The sequence below is a fragment of the Folsomia candida genome, unplaced genomic scaffold (assembly GCF_002217175.1).
Source record: "Folsomia candida strain VU population unplaced genomic scaffold, ASM221717v1 Fcan01_Sc012, whole genome shotgun sequence".
NCBI lineage: Eukaryota > Metazoa > Arthropoda > Collembola > Entomobryomorpha > Isotomidae > Folsomia > Folsomia candida.
In genome coordinates this window covers 1,800,960-1,823,160 of record NW_019091204.1, presented here as the reverse complement: position 1 = coordinate 1,823,160, position 22,201 = coordinate 1,800,960, and the positions used below count along the sequence as shown (strand labels likewise).

General features: G+C 38.2%; 2 protein-coding genes across 2 annotated transcripts; both read right to left on the bottom strand.

Moving 5' to 3' along the window:
• Positions 1 to 331: 331 nt before the first annotated feature.
• LOC118437150 lies at positions 332 to 3,722 on the bottom strand. Its single transcript, XM_035855976.1, has 4 exons — positions 3,621 to 3,722; positions 3,384 to 3,444; positions 1,782 to 2,186; positions 332 to 1,259 (listed from the first exon to the last, which is right to left on the bottom strand). The coding sequence occupies exons 2-4, from the start codon at positions 3,432 to 3,434 to the stop codon at positions 396 to 398; spliced, it is 1,320 nt and encodes a 439-aa protein (XP_035711869.1). The 5' UTR covers positions 3,435 to 3,444; positions 3,621 to 3,722; the 3' UTR covers positions 332 to 395.
• Positions 3,723 to 15,380: 11,658 nt separating this feature from the next.
• On the bottom strand, positions 15,381 to 16,874 carry LOC110855497. The gene has a single exon (XM_022103904.1). It carries the CDS (start codon positions 16,872 to 16,874, stop codon positions 15,381 to 15,383), a length of 1,494 nt encoding a protein of 497 aa, XP_021959596.1.
• Between the last annotated feature and the right edge of the window lie 5,327 nt (positions 16,875 to 22,201).

The window sequence follows — 22,201 nt, the reverse complement described above, 5'->3', positions numbered from 1 at the left end:
TTATTTATTCAAAGTTAAGAAAATACTTAACGAGATGTATATTGTAATATACATTTCTGTGTACACAGAAATGTATATTACAATAGTATTTATAGTATAGTATTAATATTATAGTACAGATGTATTTATAGTAATTTAATATAAATCTATTAAATTCCTCTCAAACAATTAAAAGTATAAAATTTATGTTATACTAATAATTAATATAATAATAATATTTTACATAATAATATTTTATATAAGTATTTTATACATTTATAAATATATAAAATACTTAATACTAAATACTTAAATGTTACATAACATTTAAGTATTTATTGTAGTCAAATTATTAGCTTTACAACCTTCGTTTTTAACCTTCCCCATTCCATATTCTCCAAAAAAGTTCACCGAACTCAACCTTTAACAAATTGGTCCAAATTCATGACAAATTTCAAATTTGGAAACGTGGCCACAATCCGATCCACAAATGTGGTCTCCCTCAACCTGGATTTGTCCCTGGGCGGGTGCGGGACATATAATTCCCTTAGTGTTTCACAAACGGAAATATTTTCTGGAAGGAAACTCTCATACAAAAATTTTACCGTGGATTCAAACTCATTCCCACTTTCCCCCACATTATTCACCGAAAGTACTTGCAAGGCGGGGAACTGCCTCTTGTAATCGATCTTACCCAAGGGACTTGCAGTTTCGAATTTCAGGCCCTCGTTCAAGTTTGTGTCATAAATTGATGTGATTCTACTGATAGCAAAAAACTTGAGTTTCGGCATGATCGGAATGACGAGTTCTTTAACATCCCCCCACCTCATCTCGAACCTTCTTTCATCCAACCCAGTGATTCTCAAGTGTTCCAAAACGGGGGAAAAAGTTTGGAGTAAAACAGGCCATGGACTGATTTGGCGGGTCACGTTAAATTCAAAACGGGTTATATTGCTGGTGAACCGGGCCGGTGAGACGGGTAGACCATTGTAATGCCCGTGCGACATAGATTCGCGGAGGCATAACGAGACTAGGTTACGGACTGGGGAGGGTTTCGTGAAAAAGAGGAATTTTAAGGCGTCCCCGCCACCGCAATGGTATCCGAGTGTGGATACGTTAGGGAATAAGGCCGCAAGTTTGGCAAGGATTAGAGGAAATGCGTCACATCCGGTGACCTGGTGTAGGTTTAGGCCGAGTTTAGTGATGGAAGGGAAGACCAGGTTTTGTCCGGGGTGGAAGTCCGTTAGGAAGGAGGACATGCTCTTCCGTTTCCGGGAACTCTGTAAGGGGGCAGGTAAAAATAATGAATTAGGTGGGAGAGTAAGATTGCAAGAAGGGTTTCCGAGGGTCTGTGGACAGCCTATGCTTTACAATAGATGTTAAAGCCATTTCAGAAATTAACTAGTTAGTGATTAAATTAGTTGTTTTTATTCTTAAAGAAAATCGAAAACTAAGACGTTTTTGTTCTTTCATATTATTCAAAAAATTTACCGTCTGACCTGTTAAAAAACATTGAAATGTTGCTATTTTACGTATACATACATGTGAAATAGCTAAATATCAATGCTTCTTAACCGGTCAGAAGGTGACTTTTTCGACAAATTTGAAAGAGCAAAAATGTCTGATTTTTAGATTTTCTACACGAGAAAAATCACCACGAGGCTAATTGCAAAAGTGGCTTTAGAACGTATTGTAAAGCATAGGCTGTGCAGAGACGCGCGAAAACCCTTCAAACCAGTACATGATGATAAATTATGTAACCATTGAAATTATAATGCAAGCAGTATTTATTTCTCACGTACCCCTCCTTTGTTATGACCCGCACAGAATAGTTTTAGATTTAGAGATGTCACTTGCGTCCCTAGAGTTTTGATAATCTGGAAAAATTCCTCCGAGTATGGCCCCCCGCCCAGGAAGAATTCAGTACTCACGTGTCTCAATTTACCCCTGCTCTGCTCAGCAAAATGTTTAAATCGTGGAAGAAATTGGACAAATTTTTCCTCACGTTTCCAACTTAATTCGATCCGCTGGTGGTAATTTGCTCGGACCGCCATCACATTTAAATAACTTTTGCGACATTCAGCCGACAAGTCGATCAGGATACGGGCGCGGAGGTGATTTCTGGCTGCGACTTCCCATCCCGCGTTAACTTGGGTGCACATGAGAAGGTCGGTCGTTGGCAAAAAGGAGGTCACATTTTCTAAAATCTATGATAAAAATTTATAAGGTGGCCAGCGTACGCCACCCAGGGATTTTGTGGGTTGGGGTTTGTGAGGTTTTTGTGGGTTTTTGGGGTATCAAAACCCGGGAAAACCCCAATGCTTATCGGGGTTTTTGTGGGTTTTTGCCGGGTTTTTGTGGGGTTTTTTGTAAAATTTGTGGGCGGATTGAAACAAACATACCTATTCAAAATACATACCTATTAAACTAACACTAATTGAATATTCGGATTCAGCATGCAATTTTAAGAATTTTCATGTGCGACTTGAACTTCCAAGTATTATTAACAAATAAATCATAGTTTTCTATTTGGTTTACATGATAAAGATAAATTTTTGACTTGAAAGGTCAAGTCACATATGAAAATCCATAAATTGGCATGCTGAATGCGAATATTGAATTAGTTTTAGTCTTTAGTTTTAGTATTTTGAAGAAGTTTGTTTCAATCCGCCCCAAAATCTTGTAAAAACCCCTGGGTCTGGGTTTTCCGAACCCTGGCTATGGTTGTCAACCATTGTTCCTCCTCAGTAACCTCGTTCGGCTTCAGGCGATCTTGAAATAGCGATCAATTCCACATCTTATAGGCCAGCCTCAATTAATCGTGAATCTTAGGTCACACCATCGCCCTCCGACGTCACTGAGGGGAATGACGGTTGACAAGTTTTCAAAAATTAGTTTCTTGTTTTAAAAAGTCAACCACAACACGGGTTCGCGACTCAAAACCATTAACCCACTTTTTGATAGTGTAATACGATAAATATTTATATTGACTTTCATTGAACATTAGAAAAGTTGGCAATTATTGGGCATCAAGTTCAATTTCATTACCTGAGAGAGAGAGAGAGAGACATTGAATCTTTATAGTGGTGAATTTGGATCTCGTGAACAATAATAATTACCGCTGTGTTGATGCCAGTACTAATCAGACTATACTAGGTTACGATTATAACCCAAAATAAACGTATCTGACTCTACCGCCGTGGGCACAAGTAAATTTGTCGCCGACTGGGTATACATTTTTACCAGTGAGTGGTGATAAACTTATAACCACGGAGGTAGAGTAATATAAATACGTTTACTTTCTGGATTATCATTGTAGTTCGATTTTCTAGAATGTACAGGCAATCTCGTGGAATTGAGGCAAAATAAATACTTGTCAATCAATTTAATTAGATTTTACAAACCTCAGGTATGCGTGCGACCATGTGGCTGGTTGTAACAGGCTGAATATCCATAAATGTTTGGCTATACGATTCATGAAAAAAGAAGAAAAAAATTATGCATGTAAATATGTCACTAAAATGTCACTTACTTTAATAAACTCTAACTTTAACTTTTGCCGCACTTTATTTACTACATATGTATGGGAAATCTCACGGGATAATTGTGCCCACGAGTGTGTTTATTAGTTAATTCCATACCTTTTATATTTACGGGAATCTGAAAATCCACCCGACCAGATCAACGATTGGACTAAAGTAAACGTGTTTTTTAACGGACCGAATTTAGTTGCTGGCTCAATAAGTGACGTATGGCTACTAGCCAACAAATGTTTAGTTTCTACATATATTTTATTTGTTGGTTTTTGTGAATTCTGATTTCTGGAAGGGTAAGGCAAAGTCTAGTTTTAAAATAAAGCATCTATTTTTAGAAAGGGTGGCTTCGTATTGAATGGCATGGTTTAATCGGCCGTGGACAAAGTTTGTCAACGATTTTCACGGTTTTCTATCCCCTGATTTGAATTTTCTATCATTTTGGAGCTTTCTCCAATGCCATCCAAGTGTTAAAATTGAACATTTTCCCACCGAGAAATGGGATATTTCCCTATATAACGCAATGTTAAATTTTGGATTTCTCAGTTTTTCTGAGTCTTATCAAAACTGCTGCTAGAACAGGCTTATAATGTCCCCGAATTAATGGAATTTCTTGTAGTTAATCATACTCCTTAAAGCGTTAATACGGGCCAGCCTACGTATTGGGTTAAGCCGAAGGCATGAAAGGAAACCCACCCCGTCAGAAATAAGCCTAAAGTCAGACACCTCTTTCATACCCAGCTTATTTTTTAGCCTTTCTGGACCTCTCTTCTCTTTTTGTTTGACATGCCGCTAAAATTCGTGATTGGTCTGTTCTCATTGTCTCGTCATATATACCAAACAGGTCTCTGACCATGAAAGTGTCATATTTATAAATGTCTCACTCGGCCAGTAAATATTTCGTAAAGGTCGGATGACTTTGTGCCAAGCTAAAAATACAAGGGTCCCTACCTTAACCTCTTTCGTTCTAATGATTTTTTAAAGAAAACTTCCCTTCGGCACGATTTTGATTTCATAATTACATCTGGCTGCAACCAATTAAAGCGAATATTTATTTCATCCAGTCTCGAATTCTTGAGTTTTTTGTCAAAAAAACATTCAATATTTTAAGACTCGACGGTCTCAGGAAAATTCCAAAATTTGTGAAGAGAAATATCAAAAACTTTTTACAATCAAGCTTTTCAGAAAATACAAAGGAAATGCTCATATTTTGGTATCATAGGTTCTTTGATAGTCAAAGGAAGTGCGTTCTCTCCACATACGTGTGTAGTTTGGTAGCCAAGAGGTTAAGGACCATTCCATAGAAAGCTCCTTTCCTTATATACGTATGTATGTAATGGTATAAAACACACCCTTCCACGGTTTGCCACACTCTGCTTAGTCACTCTTTAGCCCTTCTCGCTGTCGTAAAAAATTGGGGGAATGGGCGACACCGAGGCGGCGATTTCTTTTTGAAGCTTGGATTATACGTGGTCTGAATAAGTTGGCGAGTACGAGAAACACTAAATGACGATCCCCTTTGTGCACTCAAATGCAAAATAATGTTACCTTTACGAAAAGCAAGTTCACCCTGGATTGTGCAAGGCATGCTTAATCCAGGGTAATATTGATCTATAAAACCGCCTAAAAAACCGTAATTAGTTTAGTAAACATTTGATCTACAAATTTATAAATTTTCTAATCCCCTTGTTTCAGTCCAATCTGCTCAAGCTGGGATCAGAAAAGTTGCCACTGCCGTTCGAACACCCCCACTTTCAGCGAGCTCCAGGCCGGTCTCCCTAACAGAGTTGAGACCTTAACCGAAACCCGAAAGAAAAAAACATGGCAAATTATCTCACAGCTTCAAAACTGCGTTAAATTCGTTACCGAATTGACCCAGGAACTACAACAAATCGAGAGAACACCACTCGCCTCGAGATTCGCAACATTGAGCAAGAATTTTCCTCCAAGGTGACTCAAAGCCTTCGCGTAATGGAACAAGTTGTCCATGATTTTGGAGAATGTGTCGCAGTCGTTTTGTCGTGTCCCGACAAAAGTCAACAGGCACTCGTCAGGATGGACAAAGTTAACGAAAACATTGTCTTCTCAAAGGCGAACTTTCCGAGAAATGGTCGACCGTAGATCATGCCGGCATTAGAGTAAGAGACCAGATCTTCAAAAATTTATTCGACTCATACAAGAAGGAAACCTATACGGAAAATACCACCATCCACTTTGGCCTTAAACCTGCCGATCTGATATTTGTAACGGACAAATTAGAATTATATTATTTTGGTTAAATAATAAGTCTCATTAGCATATAAAACTTTGTCAAACCAAACAGTTCCAATTTACTTTTTACAACTACGTACAATATTTACACTAAACATTGATATTATTGCCAATTACAATCAACTTGCAGGACATAGAAAAAAATGTGGTGGATTCCCGAGTCTGGTTGCAAATCGTTAGTGAAAATTTATAATTTATTTTTTACCGCATGAGGCAGTAAGTCGATAAAGAGGACTTTATTTTAGTCCTGAGTAGATTTATTTGGAACGAAACCGAATTTCCCATTTCGGTTTTGCGCGTTCCAGAAGAAAAAATGTGGCGACCAGACATTTTTCTTTAGACAAATTTTACTACTACCCCCTTTAATACCTTTGATATAGGCGAACAATTATGGAAAATATCATTTGAATTGTTAAATTGGTTATGGAGTAGTGTATGCTCAAACTTGCCTTACAGCATTGGGAACCCACCTTATGACGAACAGGTCTGCAGTATGAGATTCGGTAGCGGGACGGTCGGCGGTCTGGAACTCTGGAAAGAGGGCAATGTAAGACGTCGACGTAATAAATTGCATAGTTAAGATTAGCCACAATTCAGACCATTAATTTCAGACACAATTGACTCGGATGAATAGGGGGGGAACTGCCTTCAAGCATTGAAGTCAGCATTCAATAATGTCAGATAATCTGACACTAAATCTGACTCTGGATTTAGTGTCATCTGCTTATTTCGTTCATCAATTTGTAGTCAAAGTCATGACGCCAGATCCATAGAGTCACTAAGGCTCGATTGATCTGGCCACAACCATTATATGAAATTTGTGTTCAAAATCGAAAGCCCAATAATCTGTCGTTTTACAGTACCTATTTGTACCCGCATCCTCTCTATGAACAAAATTTAAATGCATGTAAATATACAATATATAATATATAAAGTTTAAAAAATTTAACCTTTTGTTAGCTAAATATATATATAATTGCGTAACCATTATTTAAGTCCGCTGGCTGATTTGAATATTGACGTATGTGATTCAAGTCTGTATGTATAAGTTTTGTGCAAGTTACGTTGTATCAGTTTTTAGCGAACTTGATTTCCTTGTTTCAAAAGGAGTAGAAAAGGTGATACCAGTGTTTCTTTTTGTGCGCATAATATTATTTTTGTGCATGCATAGTGCATAATATGCACAAAAATGCACAAAAATGCATAATATGCACAAAAATGCACAAAAATGCATAAAAATGCAAACAAAGGCAGAGTGCCGGGAAATTATCTTTCATATCCACTCAACTCAGTAGAATTTTCCAGGATTAAAAACTGTAAAAGCTATTGTAAAAAGTTATATAAGGCGCGTTTTCCTCGAGGACAATGGCACAATCTTATCGATTGGTTTCAATGGATTCTCAAGAGATTAGGGACATGTTGGACAATTCAGGTAAATAAAAAAAATATTAATTATTTTACGAAATTCGATATTCATGGGCAACTCAACGTGTGTTTATTTATATTATTTTTTAATAAATTGCAGAAAACGAAACTGATTCGAAATTAACTTACATGGAAAGTATTGGTAAGCATATTGTCATTATCGTACTACTAATAATTCGAATAATAGTTCGAATTACTTTTAGACGATTATAAATATATAGATTATTATCAATTTTAGATCTATTCCGACCCAGTGAACACGAGAACGAACAGATGGTTCCAGACGAAGACGAAGACGGTATGAATGAATTTGAAATTTCATTAAATCACAACCCATAAAATCCAATATATCTCTATCTTTAGAGTCATCTTCATTAAGCCAGGATCCTAATTACCAGCCTGGATCAGATTCTGAAGTCGAAGCTAGCCTGTCAGAGAATCGGAATCAAGACAATGTTGAAATTGTCACAAATACTCCCAAATCTGGAACCGGAAGAAAACGGTCAAGAGGTCGACCTCAAAATCAGGTGTGGCTGGAATTCATCACCGTAACAAGAGGAAAGAATTTTATTTCAAATAAATGCAAACACTGTAAGGAACAAGTAAGCGCTCAATCAAGTCGAATGGAAAATCACTTGAAAAAGTGCAGGAAGTTTAATAAAACTCCAGTCTCCCAAGGACTCCCTACCCCAATCAGTCCGCCTGTTGGAAAAGAATCAGCTGCAACCACAAAGATCACCAATTTTATGTACAAAATGCTTCCCAGAACAAAAGACAAATTGAACGAATCCCTTGGAAAATTTATCTACTCGGCAAATTTACCATTCAATGTTGTAGAAAACGAGTATTTTTGCAAATTTGTTGGACTCCTTAATCCAAGCTATGTATTGCCCAAACATGAAACCGTCGGTGGTTTTCTACTTGATAATGAATTTAAGCGAACAGAATTGGAATTAACAAAGCAATTGGAAAATCAGAAAGTGGTCCTCGCTCAGGATGGGTGGAGCACTACCCAGCAAGAACCGGTGATTGCGCATAGCGCAATTTGTAATGGACAATCCTTTTTCTTGGGTGCAGAGGCGACAGGTGGTTCTCCGAAGACTGCTGAATTTTGTTACTCATTATTCGAAAAACAATTGAAGCAGCTTGAAACGATTAATTGCGAGGTTGTAGGACTGGTGACTGATAATTGTAATACAATGCTAGCGCTGCAGAACCTGGTCAAGAAAAATAACCCCAATGTAATTGTTTACGGATGCTCGCCCCATTTGCTAAATCTAGTTGGCCAGCACTATACCAACAAAGAGTTGATGGACAAAGTTATACAAGTTCAGAAATATTTTCGGAATCATTACTACGCCAGAGCCGATTTGAAATCTTCAAAGGGGAAACGTCCAGTTCTACCTATGCCCGTACGTTGGAACTCTCAAACCGACTGTTGTTTGTCTTATTTAGAAAATAACGGCAAATACCTAGAGATCATCCGTGCTCGACGGAACACGTCAGAAAGAACGAAATCGGAGCGTGATGAAGACGATTCTGTGTATGCCATAATATCGGATACGAGTTTGTATGATTCAGTGGAGCAAATGATAAAGTTGTTTAGTTCTGTGGTTAAGGCGATTGATAGTGTAAGTATTCTTAAACTTTTAATCAAGATTTTAAAATTTGCAAAACCAAACAAAAATTTCTTATTTCCAACTTTAGTTGCAAGGCGAGGACGCAAATCTGGCGGATATGTGTCAACAGTGGATCACAGTTCGGGAGGAAATTCCTCTCAAATACGCGAACGACAATTATTTCCAGGAGAAAATGAAAATGGCAATGACCGATATAGCAATTACGGCGCATATGCTACATCCTCATTTTAAAGGCAATATATTTTTCAAATCCTAAATTTTGTTGATAGGCTAAAAAGTAATATTTATAATAATATTTGAACTAGGGGACGGACTAACCGAAGTTGAGAAAGAAAAAGGTCGTAAAATCCTGAACAAGAAAGGAACTTTATATTTATTAGCCGCAATGGATTTGCATAATTCTGATGCATCAGTTTTCTCGGAAACAATGCTACTTGAAAGTTCTACGAGGTCGATTCCACCACAAAAATGGTGGAGAGCTGCAAATCAAAACAAATTACCAAAAGGGTTTACGGAATTTGCTGTGTCCCTATTTAATCTTCCGGCAGGGACGGCGTCTTTAGAGAGGAATTTCTCATCCCTTGGAAATATCCTGACAAAGAAGCGCAATCGCCTTGGCGTAGAGAAAGCATCGAAACTATGTAGAGTAAATCAGACGCTACACAAAACTGGGGAGGAAAAAGTTCCGACTTCAAGGAAGCGGAAATGGTTTGATAGTATTAATAGCGATGAGAACATGTAGTACATACGTTAGTATTGGTCTAATAAACTAAGTATGTAACATTATTGCATTGTGGGCATTAAAATTATTTTTGTGCATTTTTGTGCATTTTGTGCACTTCTAGGTGGGTGTTATTAAACGCATAAAAACATTATTATGCACTAATTTTGTGCAGCTGTTTTTTAACAGCAGAAACACTGGGTGATACTCACTCTTTGTGGTACGAGGGTGTTAGTGGTTTGTCACCACATCGAACTTCCTTTTTTACCCGAAATTTCTATTATCCACAGCTTCAATGAAGAATTAAAATCTTTTGCCCCTTATTTGGTGTTTTAAGTGAGAAAATATTAAAACTTTGATTGAAACTGTGGTTATTAAAATTTGTGATATCTGTGGTATTACATCATTAAATTGTGTTCGCTAGTTACGCCGATTTTTAAAATTTTGTAAAATAAATTTTCCACAGAAGGCTTTACAAAAAAATTATAAGCTATCAAATTTCGTATGTTTGCAGATAATCCAGTAAGTCGGTTGTTACTAGGGCCTAGTTACTGGGCGAGCTACTACTAATTACTTTCATTAACTGGACGGCCCACGAATGGTCTACCTGATTTACGTACAGGAGAGCATTTTCCCAGTATCACTAACAATGCGATGGTGTGAAGTGCAACTCTCAGATTTGGCTGAAATTTTTGAATTATGCAGTCCAAGTCAATACAACCAACGTTTCTTGAGGCAGTTTGTGCAATGGTTGGGATTTGTCAAAATGTTTGAGGTCAAAGTTGAAAAATGGGCGATTTTTACCAAGCGGAGGAAGAAAACTCAACTCCATTCTCTTCCGCTCGCATTAAATTTACTAGGGTTTCACACTCCCACAAAAATATTCATACACAAGCATAGGCAGTGATGCGAAAAAACCAAAATAAAATATTAATTACGGCTTAAATAAGAAATAATCCATCTCGTACATGTTTAATTTAATTGATTCCTAATATATTCCTATTACGCAAAATTATGCATCCACATTACCTTCTTTAAATTATTCCTCTTCAACAAATTTATAGTCGTTAGCAATTTCAGACAATTTATCCAATAAAATTTCGGCTATTTCATATTCCTCCTCACACGAGTCTTTTTCTTGGTTTTCAAACGAATTGGATATCAAAATTACCAACGCTTTGGAAATAGAAAGTAAGTTAAAATTTTCCATATTTATTTGCCGTTGGTAAGTTTATAAATTAAATGTTTTATAGAAATTTATAAGAAAATACGCAAAACTTATTCAATGATTAATTAAATTAAACATGTACGAGATGTATTATTTCTTATTTAAGCCGTAATTAATAATATTTTATTTTGGTTATTTCGCATCACTGCTTATGTTTGTGTATGAAGGTTTTTGTGGGAGTGAGAAACCCGAGTAAAATTAATGCGAGCGGAAGAGAATGGAGTTGAGTTTTCTTCCTCCGCTTGGTAAAAATCGCCCATTTTTCAACTTTGACCTCAAACATTTTGACAAATCCCAACCATTGCACAAACTGCCTCAAGAAACGTTGGTTGTATTGACTTGGACTGCATAATTAAAAAATTTCAGCCAAATCTGAGAGTTGCACTTCACACCATCGCATTGTAAGTATGCCCATGTATTCAAATTATTTAATTTTGGATAACACGGGACGGGATGGGTTTCGGGTCCGGAGAAGCATCATTCCATCCCAGCCTATCCCGTCCCGAATTTTTAATATTTTCAGTAAAACCACAAATTAATAAAATTTCGCGATCCTTAATATAATTTTTTAAAACCCTAATTTTTATCAATCGTTTGTCCGAATCGAGCAAAAATACTTATGATTGGGGTACTGGATGCCATAATCATCAAATTGATTTTGAATTCGTACTTATGCTACATATATGTAAATATATCAAAGTAAATTTCCTCGATCGAAACCTCAAATTGACTTGAATTAGTTTTAGCACAAAATCAACAATGTGTTAAAATATTATGGAAAGTCTTTTAACGAGTTAACAATTCACGTAGGCTGAAATCCGGTGAACAATTAGATAGAGTGAAGGAACTACATATTTATATTGTTAATATTAATTACAGCTGCCAGTAAGATATGTACTAATTTAATATGCATTTGGATCAATAAGCAATTAACAAACTAATTAATTTATCTATGCAAAAGTCCCACATAGCTAAGACTTTTCATCAAAAACGACCCATCACCCACCTCAACAACGACAGGTTTCAATGAGAGGAAAAATTTCTCAGCCCATGGCTACCTTAATCCGCCAGGTGTGATTTCACAGAAATTCTCAGATTCTAGGCACGGGAGACGAAGCATATGAAACACGATGTGAATAATGATAATCATTTCAAGTCCTAAAAAGGCAAAGAACAATGTTGCCAGGAATGAAATATTTGCGGAGGAGGACATCACCATGTAGAGAGCAATGATTTCCGCATCAATCTGGAGGAAAGTCATGAGGAGAAAGACAAATGTCTTATTTTTCGATTTTTTATAAGAAGAAATCACCACCAGCGAATTTCAAAAGTTGCTTCAGAATGTATTGTAAACCAGAGGCTGTCCAGAGTCCCGGGAAACCCTGTATGCAAGTATCCATACCTATTTGTCTTCTACTTCACCAGCCTTATTTTCCAATGCAGTCTTGTTGCCTATAGTCTTCGTCCACCGGTCGGACTTTCAATAAATAATTCAGGGAACACGAGCTTTTTATATTTTATAACACGCTAAGCTTTATGCAGACCTGACCAAGCTTTATATATTTCTGTAAAATTCCACTTTGATGCCATTTAACTGATCAGAATATGTATTCACATGCAATCTTGTTTTTGCTAACCTAGAAGAATTTTAGGACTTTCTTGTCTTCAAAATAATTACAATGCCAATTGGCCTTTGAAAATTTAGTGCCCTTGGGCATTTATTTTACAGAGTCAAGTCCGACACGACAGACGATGCATTACCCAACTTATTCCTTTGGTGATAGGCAAAATTTGCCAATACTGTTCGGAAGGTATAACCTTTCGTCGCCTTTTTATCTTAAGCATTCCCACTTTTTAAATGCTATCAGATAAAAATGACAATTTAACCATTAAGGTCAATAAATATCAGATTTTACAACTTTCTTTGCAAAGTGTCTTCCAATCCTACACTCTAAGAAAAAATCCACAAAACATAACAACCGTGCTCCAGTGCTAACGAATAACGAGCGCGGAAATAATCCTGCCAAAGACGGTGAAGATTTTGTTACCTTAATTCTATTAAATGACTCCGCTGCGTGAAGAAATTATATCCGCGCCGATTTATATCCAATTCGGTTAAGTCATATAGTGACACCGCCCGGAATTCGTTTCGTCCGATTTTTTTTTGAGTGTGGATAACTAACTATTTTACCCTTATATTTTCAAATCTTCCTACCAAAATTCTTGCACTATGCCGGATTTAAATCGCATCTTCGTCGTATTGTGCTACTCTGTAAATTTTATCTTTGCCGACCCTAACATACCAATAAATTTGGTGTCACTCCTATCTAACCACACCCCTTGTCGGTATCACCTCATTTCCAACGATATCTCCACCTCAAACTTGACGACTACCCGAACCATCCCAGTGACACTGACGAAACGCAGTTTTACACAATCCGACCACACCCCCTTAAAACTTGATGTCTATCAAAATAAAGGCTGGCTTTGCGAAACCGTCATCTTATTTGTGTCTCTACGTTCCCCACATTTCACAAACTCGGACGCAAAATCGTTAGGAAATTGGATTCATACTCAAACCAAGTACTATTTGATACTAAACAAGGAAATCCGTAATGTCGATCCAATTAATCCAAATTTTTCGCATTTCATCTTTATTCCAAGTAACTACAGAATATTAGAATTCCACAGTTCTGCCCTCTGCAGACAACCCTACTGGCCCCACTCCTGGCTAAGGGTCAAATTAGCGGTGTTCTTATTTCTCCCGGAAAACAGGGTGGCAACCTGTTACCAAAAAAGTATCCCGATTCTACGACATTTCGCCTGCACTACGACTTTGCCCAATGATTTTACAAGTTTATTCACCCCTCCGACAGAATTAGAGCAGCATTGGGTCGACTATTCTGACGGAAAAGATGCTGTTTCAGAAATACTATTTTCTGCGGCACTAAATCGGCTGAATGCTACCCGACATAACCCTCATCTCACAATAGCAGACATGTTTGTCACAGATCCTCTTAAACCAAATAATAAAAAATCAATTAGACACAATTTTTGGTCAAGATCATGACAATTTAAAAAATTGATTGTTTAATTTTCTTGGAAAATTTTGAGCCATTGGATTCGTCTACTAAATCTTCCAAATGTCTTGAAAAATAAAAATTTTTTATTTATTTTTTTAAAAATAATTTTGAGCTTTGTGATCATTTTAAGCCCAAAATTTTGAAACCCCCATAGAAATTTCACGCCACGGCGCCAGATATGAGTTGTACACGGAAGTACGAATGGGTCCTTCATCTATGATTGAATTTTTAAAAGAAGAAACTAATGTTTGAAAACTTTATCATGTCTCAGTGACCTCGTTCGGGTTCAGGTGAGCGTAAAATTACAATCAATTTCTCAGCTTACAGGTCAGGCTCAATTAATCGTAAATGTTAGATCACATCATCGCCAACCGAGGTCACTGAGGAGAGAGGATGGTTCACAAGTTTTCAAAAAATGGTTTCTCCACTTAAAAATTCAACCACAGTAGTAGATCCTTAGTAGGTTATTCCTAGTAGATTCTAAATAAAACATCGTGGGTACCCTGGACACGACGCCCACTTCAATAGTGTCCCTTGTAACTTAAAAGTTGTAAGACGATTAATTGTGCATAATTTACACAATGGGACTAAACAATTGATCTCACTTTGAAGGATTTCTGCTCAACCTTAATTAAATTTTGCCTTCGTCGGGGTAAATTTTACACACTTATAAGGGACACTCACGACCTGTCGTTCCTGAGTCTCACTTGCAACTCCCTTGCGGAGTGCAACTTCGCAAGTGTGCCAAACCAACTTGTTACGGCCGGGGCTTATCAACTTCAGAATTATCTTCTCGTGATAACTATTTTCTGGTGATCTGACCTCGTGCCGTAATGAACTTATGCGTAGACTTGACTTGGACTTTATACTGGACTTGTGCGTAGACTTATTGGACTTTATATTGGACTTATGCGTAGACTTATTGGACTTTATACTGGACTTATGCGTAGACTTATTGGACTTTATACTGGACTTATGCTTAAACTGGACTTGGACTTGACTAAAGCTGGCCTAAATCTTGCCAAAACTACTTAAATCGTGCCAAAAATGCTTTATCCAGCTTGAAGTAAGGTAGACGCAAATGAATAACTAAAAAACACGTGAATTAAACACTTCATTTAATTAATTTTTTAGTATTTATTCGAATATTTGACGACTACAAAAAACTGAGCTTCTTACTTGCTCGACTCCCTACTTACTTACTTGCTACTTAATACGCACTCACACTCACACTTGCACACTCACTCGTTCGCTGACAAAGGAAACGCGTCCCCTCTCCCACTCAAACTCACATCACCATGGCAACTGCCACCTCGTCATGGGGAAATTGCACACTGACATTCATACTTTATACTTAATACTTGACCAAATTATCATCTAAAATTGCATGAAATTTATATGTAAAATTATTCATTATTAAACCTATGCCTCGCCGTGACACTTATGCTTAATTCTTAACCAAATAATCTTATAAAAACTACAGGGACTTTTACGCATAAATTAACCATTATTAAGCTTATGCCTCGCCGCGACATTCTTCCCCCCGATGAATGTAGTCGACGATTCAGGCGACGGAGGCTCATCTTCTTGTTTCTGGTCCAAAGCGGCGATCTTGAGAGCTGGGCGTCGGTGCACTCCAGTTGTCTTCGCGTCTTTCGCTCGTTCTTCTTTCCGGTTTCCGGTGTACTGGTGGATCTTTTTAATTCTTCGTCTTGATTTCCGGGGTCTCTTCCTCCCGTCTGGTAACCAGACCACAACAGCAAACCTTTCAGGCTGTTCTTGGCGACTTGATTTCTGCTCTTCTTTTCTTGTCTTGATCATCTTGACACTGATTTGGGGACTTGAGTTGCTGATTTTTGGGGCGTGTTGTTTCGCAACTGGCTCCATTAACTTTTCAGCCTCTTCCTTGACTTCGGGTTCTTTTTCTTGTTCTTGAATTTCTTTCGGTCTTCCCCTCGGTCGGATTTCCTGAATTTCTTGCTTGGTCTTTTCTTCGTTATTGTTGACTTCAGGTTCCAGATCACGCTCCATCCTACGCCATAGGAATCGTTGGGAGTGGCGGACCTCCGGTTTGATGGAGACGCGACAGACCCCGGCTTTCTTACTTTCTTCTGGTTTTGGCTTGCTTGAAAATGGTTTCACACTTAATTTCTCAGCCGTGAAACTTTGCTTAACTTGTGTCGCTTCTTTTTCCGGACTTGATTCACGTACTTTATGAACTTGGAAATGGTGAACTTGAGCTTCTTGATGATTTATACGAATATCATTCCTCCCAATTCCATTCAAGTCAGGAATGACGACAGTCCATCCTAATCTGGTTTTTATGGCGACTGGCTCTCCAGGTTTTCCCTCAATCGTCTTGATTGGATTTAAAAGGTGATAGTGGGAGCTGCCAATTAACATCTGCGGTTTCTCATTTCTGAATGAACGAAGAGGAACACTTCGCAAATGCGGGTATTTTGCCTTCAGATCTTCTACGTCCAGCGAAACTCTTGACAAGTTTACTTCATTTAATGTTCGCACATTGTTGATTTTGTCAAACTTTGAACTTTTCAAACCTCGAATGCAGAGGCTCACACTCTGCGAATCTTCTTGACTTGACTTTCCTGCAGGTGTGGTCATGCAAAACGGGATTGTGAGTCCTTTGGCTCCAATAGACTTGCGCACTTTTTCTTCTAAAAGTGTCGCTTCAGATCCATTGTCTTGAAGAGCTAAGATAACTTCCTTCCCACTCGGACCCATGACTTGAACGCCGACATTCATAAGTCTCCCAGAGAGTAGCGAATTGATCTGCGTCTCTGCTGGGGCATCTTCGTCAGGGTTTTCTTCTTGTTGTCTGGTTTGCTGGTAAACTAGTTGAAATGGCTTGGTGGTTCCATGAACCAAGCGGTGGTGATAATACTTGCACCCGTCGAGGTCACACCTTACTTTCTTCCTGCAGTCCGAGATGATGCATCCAGGCTGCAGACAAGAAAGGCAGAGTCCCTTATCCATGATTACTTGCTTCCGGTGATCTGCATCCAAAGCAAGGAGAATCCGACATTGACTTGTGACGTGGTTCTCCTTTTCACAAATGTTGCACTTTCTTGACCTTGTCCTCTCTTGTTCCATCTTCCTTCATTCTTGTATTCGTAGAACTTTCCTTTCTCTTCTTTGCTGTCTTTGAAGGCTGGGCGGTAAACGGCACAAGCTATTTCCACATGACCTTCAATCCAGGTTGTGAAATAATCCAAATTTTCCTCCCTGGTGGAATCCGATCGGACCCATTCACCCCACTGAAGTTTATGTTGCACGGAAAGTTTTTCTTCCAATTCGCTCAGCAAGCTTGGGTCATTTAAATATTCTCTCTTGTTAAGGGTCTTGATCGTGGATGTTAAGTTCTGCACTGAAGTCCCAAACTCAATTATGGACTTCAGGTCGTCTGCTCTCACTGATGGAAAACCTCGGACCCGTGCAACCAGAGCTTCAATAATGCGCTTCGCTTGACCAAATCTCACTTGTAGTGTCTTGATTATCTTCTGTAGGTTATCTGGACTAACCATCATCGACTGAACGGCTTCAGCAGCTTCGCCCTTGAGACTTGAAGTCCTCTTCGGTTTTCTTCCAATTATTAAACTTGACAACCGCATTGTTATATTCGGCTTCCTCGTCAGAACTTAGAAGCTGTTCTTCTTCGAGATCAATCTTGGAGATAGCGGTGGCGTACTTCTTTTGTAGCCATAGCTTTTCGTTCTCCTTCTTATTGATTTTACAATTCGAAGTTGACACTAACTTCTTGTGTTCAAGTTCTTTCTTAATCACTTCATTCTCCATAACACGCAATTCCGCCTTATTGGAGTTGACCTTGTTGGTCAGAACTCTTCGAAAATCGATCACACACTTTATGTACGGCCTCTAAGTGAATATGAGCTTTTGGTAAAATCTGCATTACAGGTTGAGTCACTGGACAACACTCACAATAATTTTACGCTGCCCAAGAATATTACAAGGGGAAAACAGAAGAAATTACGCGATTACAAGCAAAAGCATTATGCCGCAAATGCTGGAAAACGCACAACCATCCCCGCCCACGTTGAGGACGATCTACCTATAATTCCGTCCAGAGAAGAAGACGTATTGCAGCTCCTTTCTGAACGATTCAAGAAAGAAATCTTGAATAATATTAAAGAGAAGAACAGAAAGTATGAAAGTATGATTGAATGGGGATTAGTGTATAATAGTAACTAGCGATTAATAAATCATAAGAACGCATATTTACAGATGCCGTAATTTATGAACGATGCACTTTTAATGGGCTTTCTTCTTTTGTAAACATTATTGCACACCTCACCAGCATAATTAGAACTTTTATTTCCATAATACTAATAATATTGGTTGCTAATGGCAACCAGTATAGTGTAGATATTATAAAGTATTATGGTATCAGATGCCTCCATCAAAAGTCTTTCAGTTTTGAACCGATCTCTTTATTATTATTATTTGTGAAGTATTTTGTATCGTGTTTTGGCTTACCAGGAGAGAGTGAAAGCATTCTCAGAGTGATTAGAGCAACAACAAACTTAAATATAAACTTGGATACTAATATTGAACGCAATGACATTTATCCTGACCTAAACACGTTACGTTTCAGTTACTATTAATGGCTGGAATTCGTACTTATGCCCGGTTTATATTTTCGCCGTTCGTCGTCCAATAGAATGGTTGGGATGGCCATCAGCCCACGAATTTTATTGAGTGGCGAACGGCGAAAGTATAAGCCGGGCGATATTATTATGACTAATTTTATTGTACTGATCATGCTTTACATAATGAATTAATGTACAGTAACACGAATGATACGCATTAATGTAAAAGTATATCGCTTGAAACCCATGAAATAAAATGCTTTAAAACAGCTTGCTTAGTTGAGGCGCTGTTAAAAGTGAAAAACAAGCCACCAGCATTATCATAAATATACTAAATGCATGCATATGTGGTGCTTCCATCCTGTTGTATGAGTTGGGTGGTTTGCATCACCGCAAGGCCAAAATTTTGCACTACTATTTTCACAGTAACGAGTCTTTGTTTGCAATATACATTTCCTGGAAAAGAGTTTGCATCAACAACTATATCCGAACTCCTTTCCTCGTTATATTCTTGCTATCTGTGCTCACAAGAATTGTGCAATACATAAAATGCTACATTTTTCGAGTTTTGTATTTCATTTCCTATGCATTGAGGAATTGACATTTTCATTTATTACAATGCCAGCCATCAAAGATGGTGACAGTTTGCATCCCACACTATGGGAAATTGCATCTTCGCACCATCCCCTCTTGAAATTTGCAGTTAACAAAACCAGTTGATCCGGAGATTACCAGACCACCGTCACACCACTGGCCAAAAATTGGCAGGAGATAATCGTAATTCCTCCGACTGAGATATCTTCTAAGAAGGACGATTTACAAGTAGAAGAGTTACTTGCAAATATTTCTATCTCGTCCACCGTGCGATTTCTGGACAACGTCACTGATGGATTACTTGCTAACGCAACAAAAGAGGCTTCATCGATTATCAAAACAATAAAGGTCATCACGATGCCTGACGTAAATCATGGGGAGGATATTGTTAAAATTCAACAAACGTGGTGGGAGTGGTTCTGGGAGCATTTTGAAAAGATTGTGTACGTATTTTTTCTGTTACGAATATGAATGATTACGAAAATGAAATACAGAATTACATATACACATCTTAGGATTGGAGGATTACTAATCATCTTCGTAACCAGTATAGCGTGTTTACTAGACAAAAATATACACAATGTGCACCTGGAGATCGTCTACCTTGGTCCTGGCAATGTTCACTGTGGTATGTAAAGTAATTATATTTTAAAATGAGCATAATATTTCTATTACTAATCTCAGGGATGGCACTGCTACCAGTTAGCGTATATTGTGCTATTGGCTGTGGCTTTGTTCTCTTACGAGGAGGTTGGCGAGCGTCACGTTGTCTCATTGGAGAAAGTTCTTTTTATAAGCTCATCAATCACCATGCTTGGTTTAATGGCAGGATTTCTACTAGGCCTCTCAACTCTGTATGCATGCACACAACTAAATTTATTATTATACTATGAATGCGTAAATCAATTAACAATCTTAATTGTTTTAAATTTAAAGGGTATTAGTGCAAGGACACGCAAATTTTTCTTCAGGATTTGGAATCTGAACGGGATCCTAGGCATTTTTCTGGTTGCAGTTCACCTCTCCTTCTTTCAGCAGTCTCTCACATCAATAATTATTTCGTGAAATTGTCATCATTGTTATCGGTACTGTGATAGTATACATGTTCCAAAACTCTTGTCAAGTCTATACGCCATTTGAAAGTGTCATTGTTTAGATTAATAATTATTTACTCTTGTGCCCTACAGTTTTAGTTTATTGTTCTCGTGTCTGCATAATAAATTGGTAATTTGTATATAAAACGTTCAAAATTTTTGGCCTTGCGTTGATGCAAACCACCCAACTCATACAACAGGATGGAAGCACCACAAATGCATGCATTTAGTATATTTATGATAATGCTGGTGACTTGTTTTTCACTTTTAACAGCGCCTCAACTAAGCAAGCTTTTTTAAAGTATTTTATTGTGAATGAGCGTCCGTTTCATTCCAAGCTTTCTGCGGCATTGTAAGAATTTCTTGCGTCACTTTGCCCCATTCCGCTTGGACTTTTTTGTTCACATCTTTGGCAAATTATCGTACTGGACTTGCATTTCAGCAATCGTGTGGTTAAATTTGGCAGAAATTTTCTTTATTGTGTCGATGCCCATCTTTTGAGCTTCTACAGCGTCGGCAGAAATCGTTAATCCTGTATGAATAGGTCGACTTACGTTCACTGCGATACTGGCAGCATTCGGAACTATTTCCATGGACCTGTTAAAATCGTTTGTAGCGTTTTCTAGGAAATCATTTAAATCAATTTCGTTCAAATGGATCAAGTTTTTGACTGTTGACATCGCCAAAGTTTTGGTATCGGTGGGGGTTAAATTTCCACTCGAAATTGCCGCTCTTACACCGGATTGAATCAATTCGGAAGCTTTTTTCGTAGCAGCTGTCGTAACTAGTGAAAGTTACGACATAGCGTTAAGATATAGCAAGAAACTGATTAATTTCTTCTCAAGAGGTGTTCAAGCCAGAGTCCGACGTGGCAGTGATATTTCTCAAAGTGGAGCTTAAGTCATTTACCGCGGTTCGTTTTGCCTCTAACGCCGCCTCATCAGCTGCTTTCCTAGCTGCGTCAACTTTTTGGGAAGTTGCGGTTTTTTTAATGGCTTTCTTTTTGTCTTTCGCCACCTTATCGGCATCTTTCTTCGCTGTGATTTTTTTCTTCACGGCGGCGTCAATCGTAGCAGTGCTCTGTCTGAGTACATCTTTTGCAGAATCAACAGCTGTAAGAATTTCCTTTTTGGGTGTTCTAAACGCGTCCCTGATTACGAGTTTGGCCTCAGCACCTGCATCTTTAATGACCGTTTTAGTGCCGTAAGACAGTCTTGTCTTACCCAGAAAAAAGTGGGGTGTCTCAATTGCCCCCGTGATTCCTATAGAAACCGTACCGAGACGCCGCAGCAACTGGAGAAAATTCTGATCCAGCTTATCCTGCGAGTATTGGAAACGCGTCGGATCCAAAGACAAATAAAAGTCCGACTTAGCTTCCTCTCTTGATGGAACTTAAACCGTCGAGTATTTGATCAAGGTCTGGAAAGGCGTTAATAATAAACGTAGTTAAAGAAACGAACTTAGCGGGTTTACCACTCGAATCATTATTAGTAGTTTACTATTATAATGACATTACCTTTAAGTTTACTGTTCACCTTCCAAAGGGCTTTGCGTTTCGCCATTTCCTCCTAAATAAATTTAAGTCGTCATTAATTCGAAGGATATTAAATATCGTGACATTTTCTCATGAAAATTTGTATCTAACCGTATCCATAATTTCAAATCCTCCCTTCCTGAACACCGTCTGTCGGGCTTGCTTCACTAGTCGAATATCCTGATTCGGTCGTTGTGCTAAGTTCAGTCGTAGTTACTTCGTCCCCTTCTTCGTCCGACATGTCCGGCTCGTCAAACGGGGAGGGCGGCTCTGTTGGCCGAAATAGGGGATCAGGGACTGCCCTTGGCAGTGAGAGGGAGTAAGAAAGAACAACGATCCACCACATGTAGGAAAACAACAACATTGGAAGCTATGGCAATATTGACAAAAATATGAATGCCACCTTCTGGACTCGAACCCAGAATTTCCCACGTGTAGCCCCGGGTGTGTTACCTTACACTAAGTAAGACGACA

Excerpts from the sequence above, each read along its gene's own strand:
- LOC118437150 (XM_035855976.1), bottom strand. The coding sequence starts at position 3,434 with ATGGATATTCAGCCTGTTACAACCAGCCACATGGTCGCACGCATACCT. Across the intron at positions 2,187-3,383 it reads TGGTCGCACGCATACCTGAG|ATTTTAGAAAATGTGACCTC; the intron begins GTTTGTAAAATC and ends TTTTTATCATAG. Across the intron at positions 1,260-1,781 it reads CGGGTCATAACAAAGGAGGG|AGTTCCCGGAAACGGAAGAG; the intron begins GTACGTGAGAAA and ends GCCCCCTTACAG.
- LOC110855497 (XM_022103904.1), bottom strand. The coding sequence starts at position 16,874 with ATGGATAAGGGACTCTGCCTTTCTTGTCTGCAGCCTGGATGCATCATC.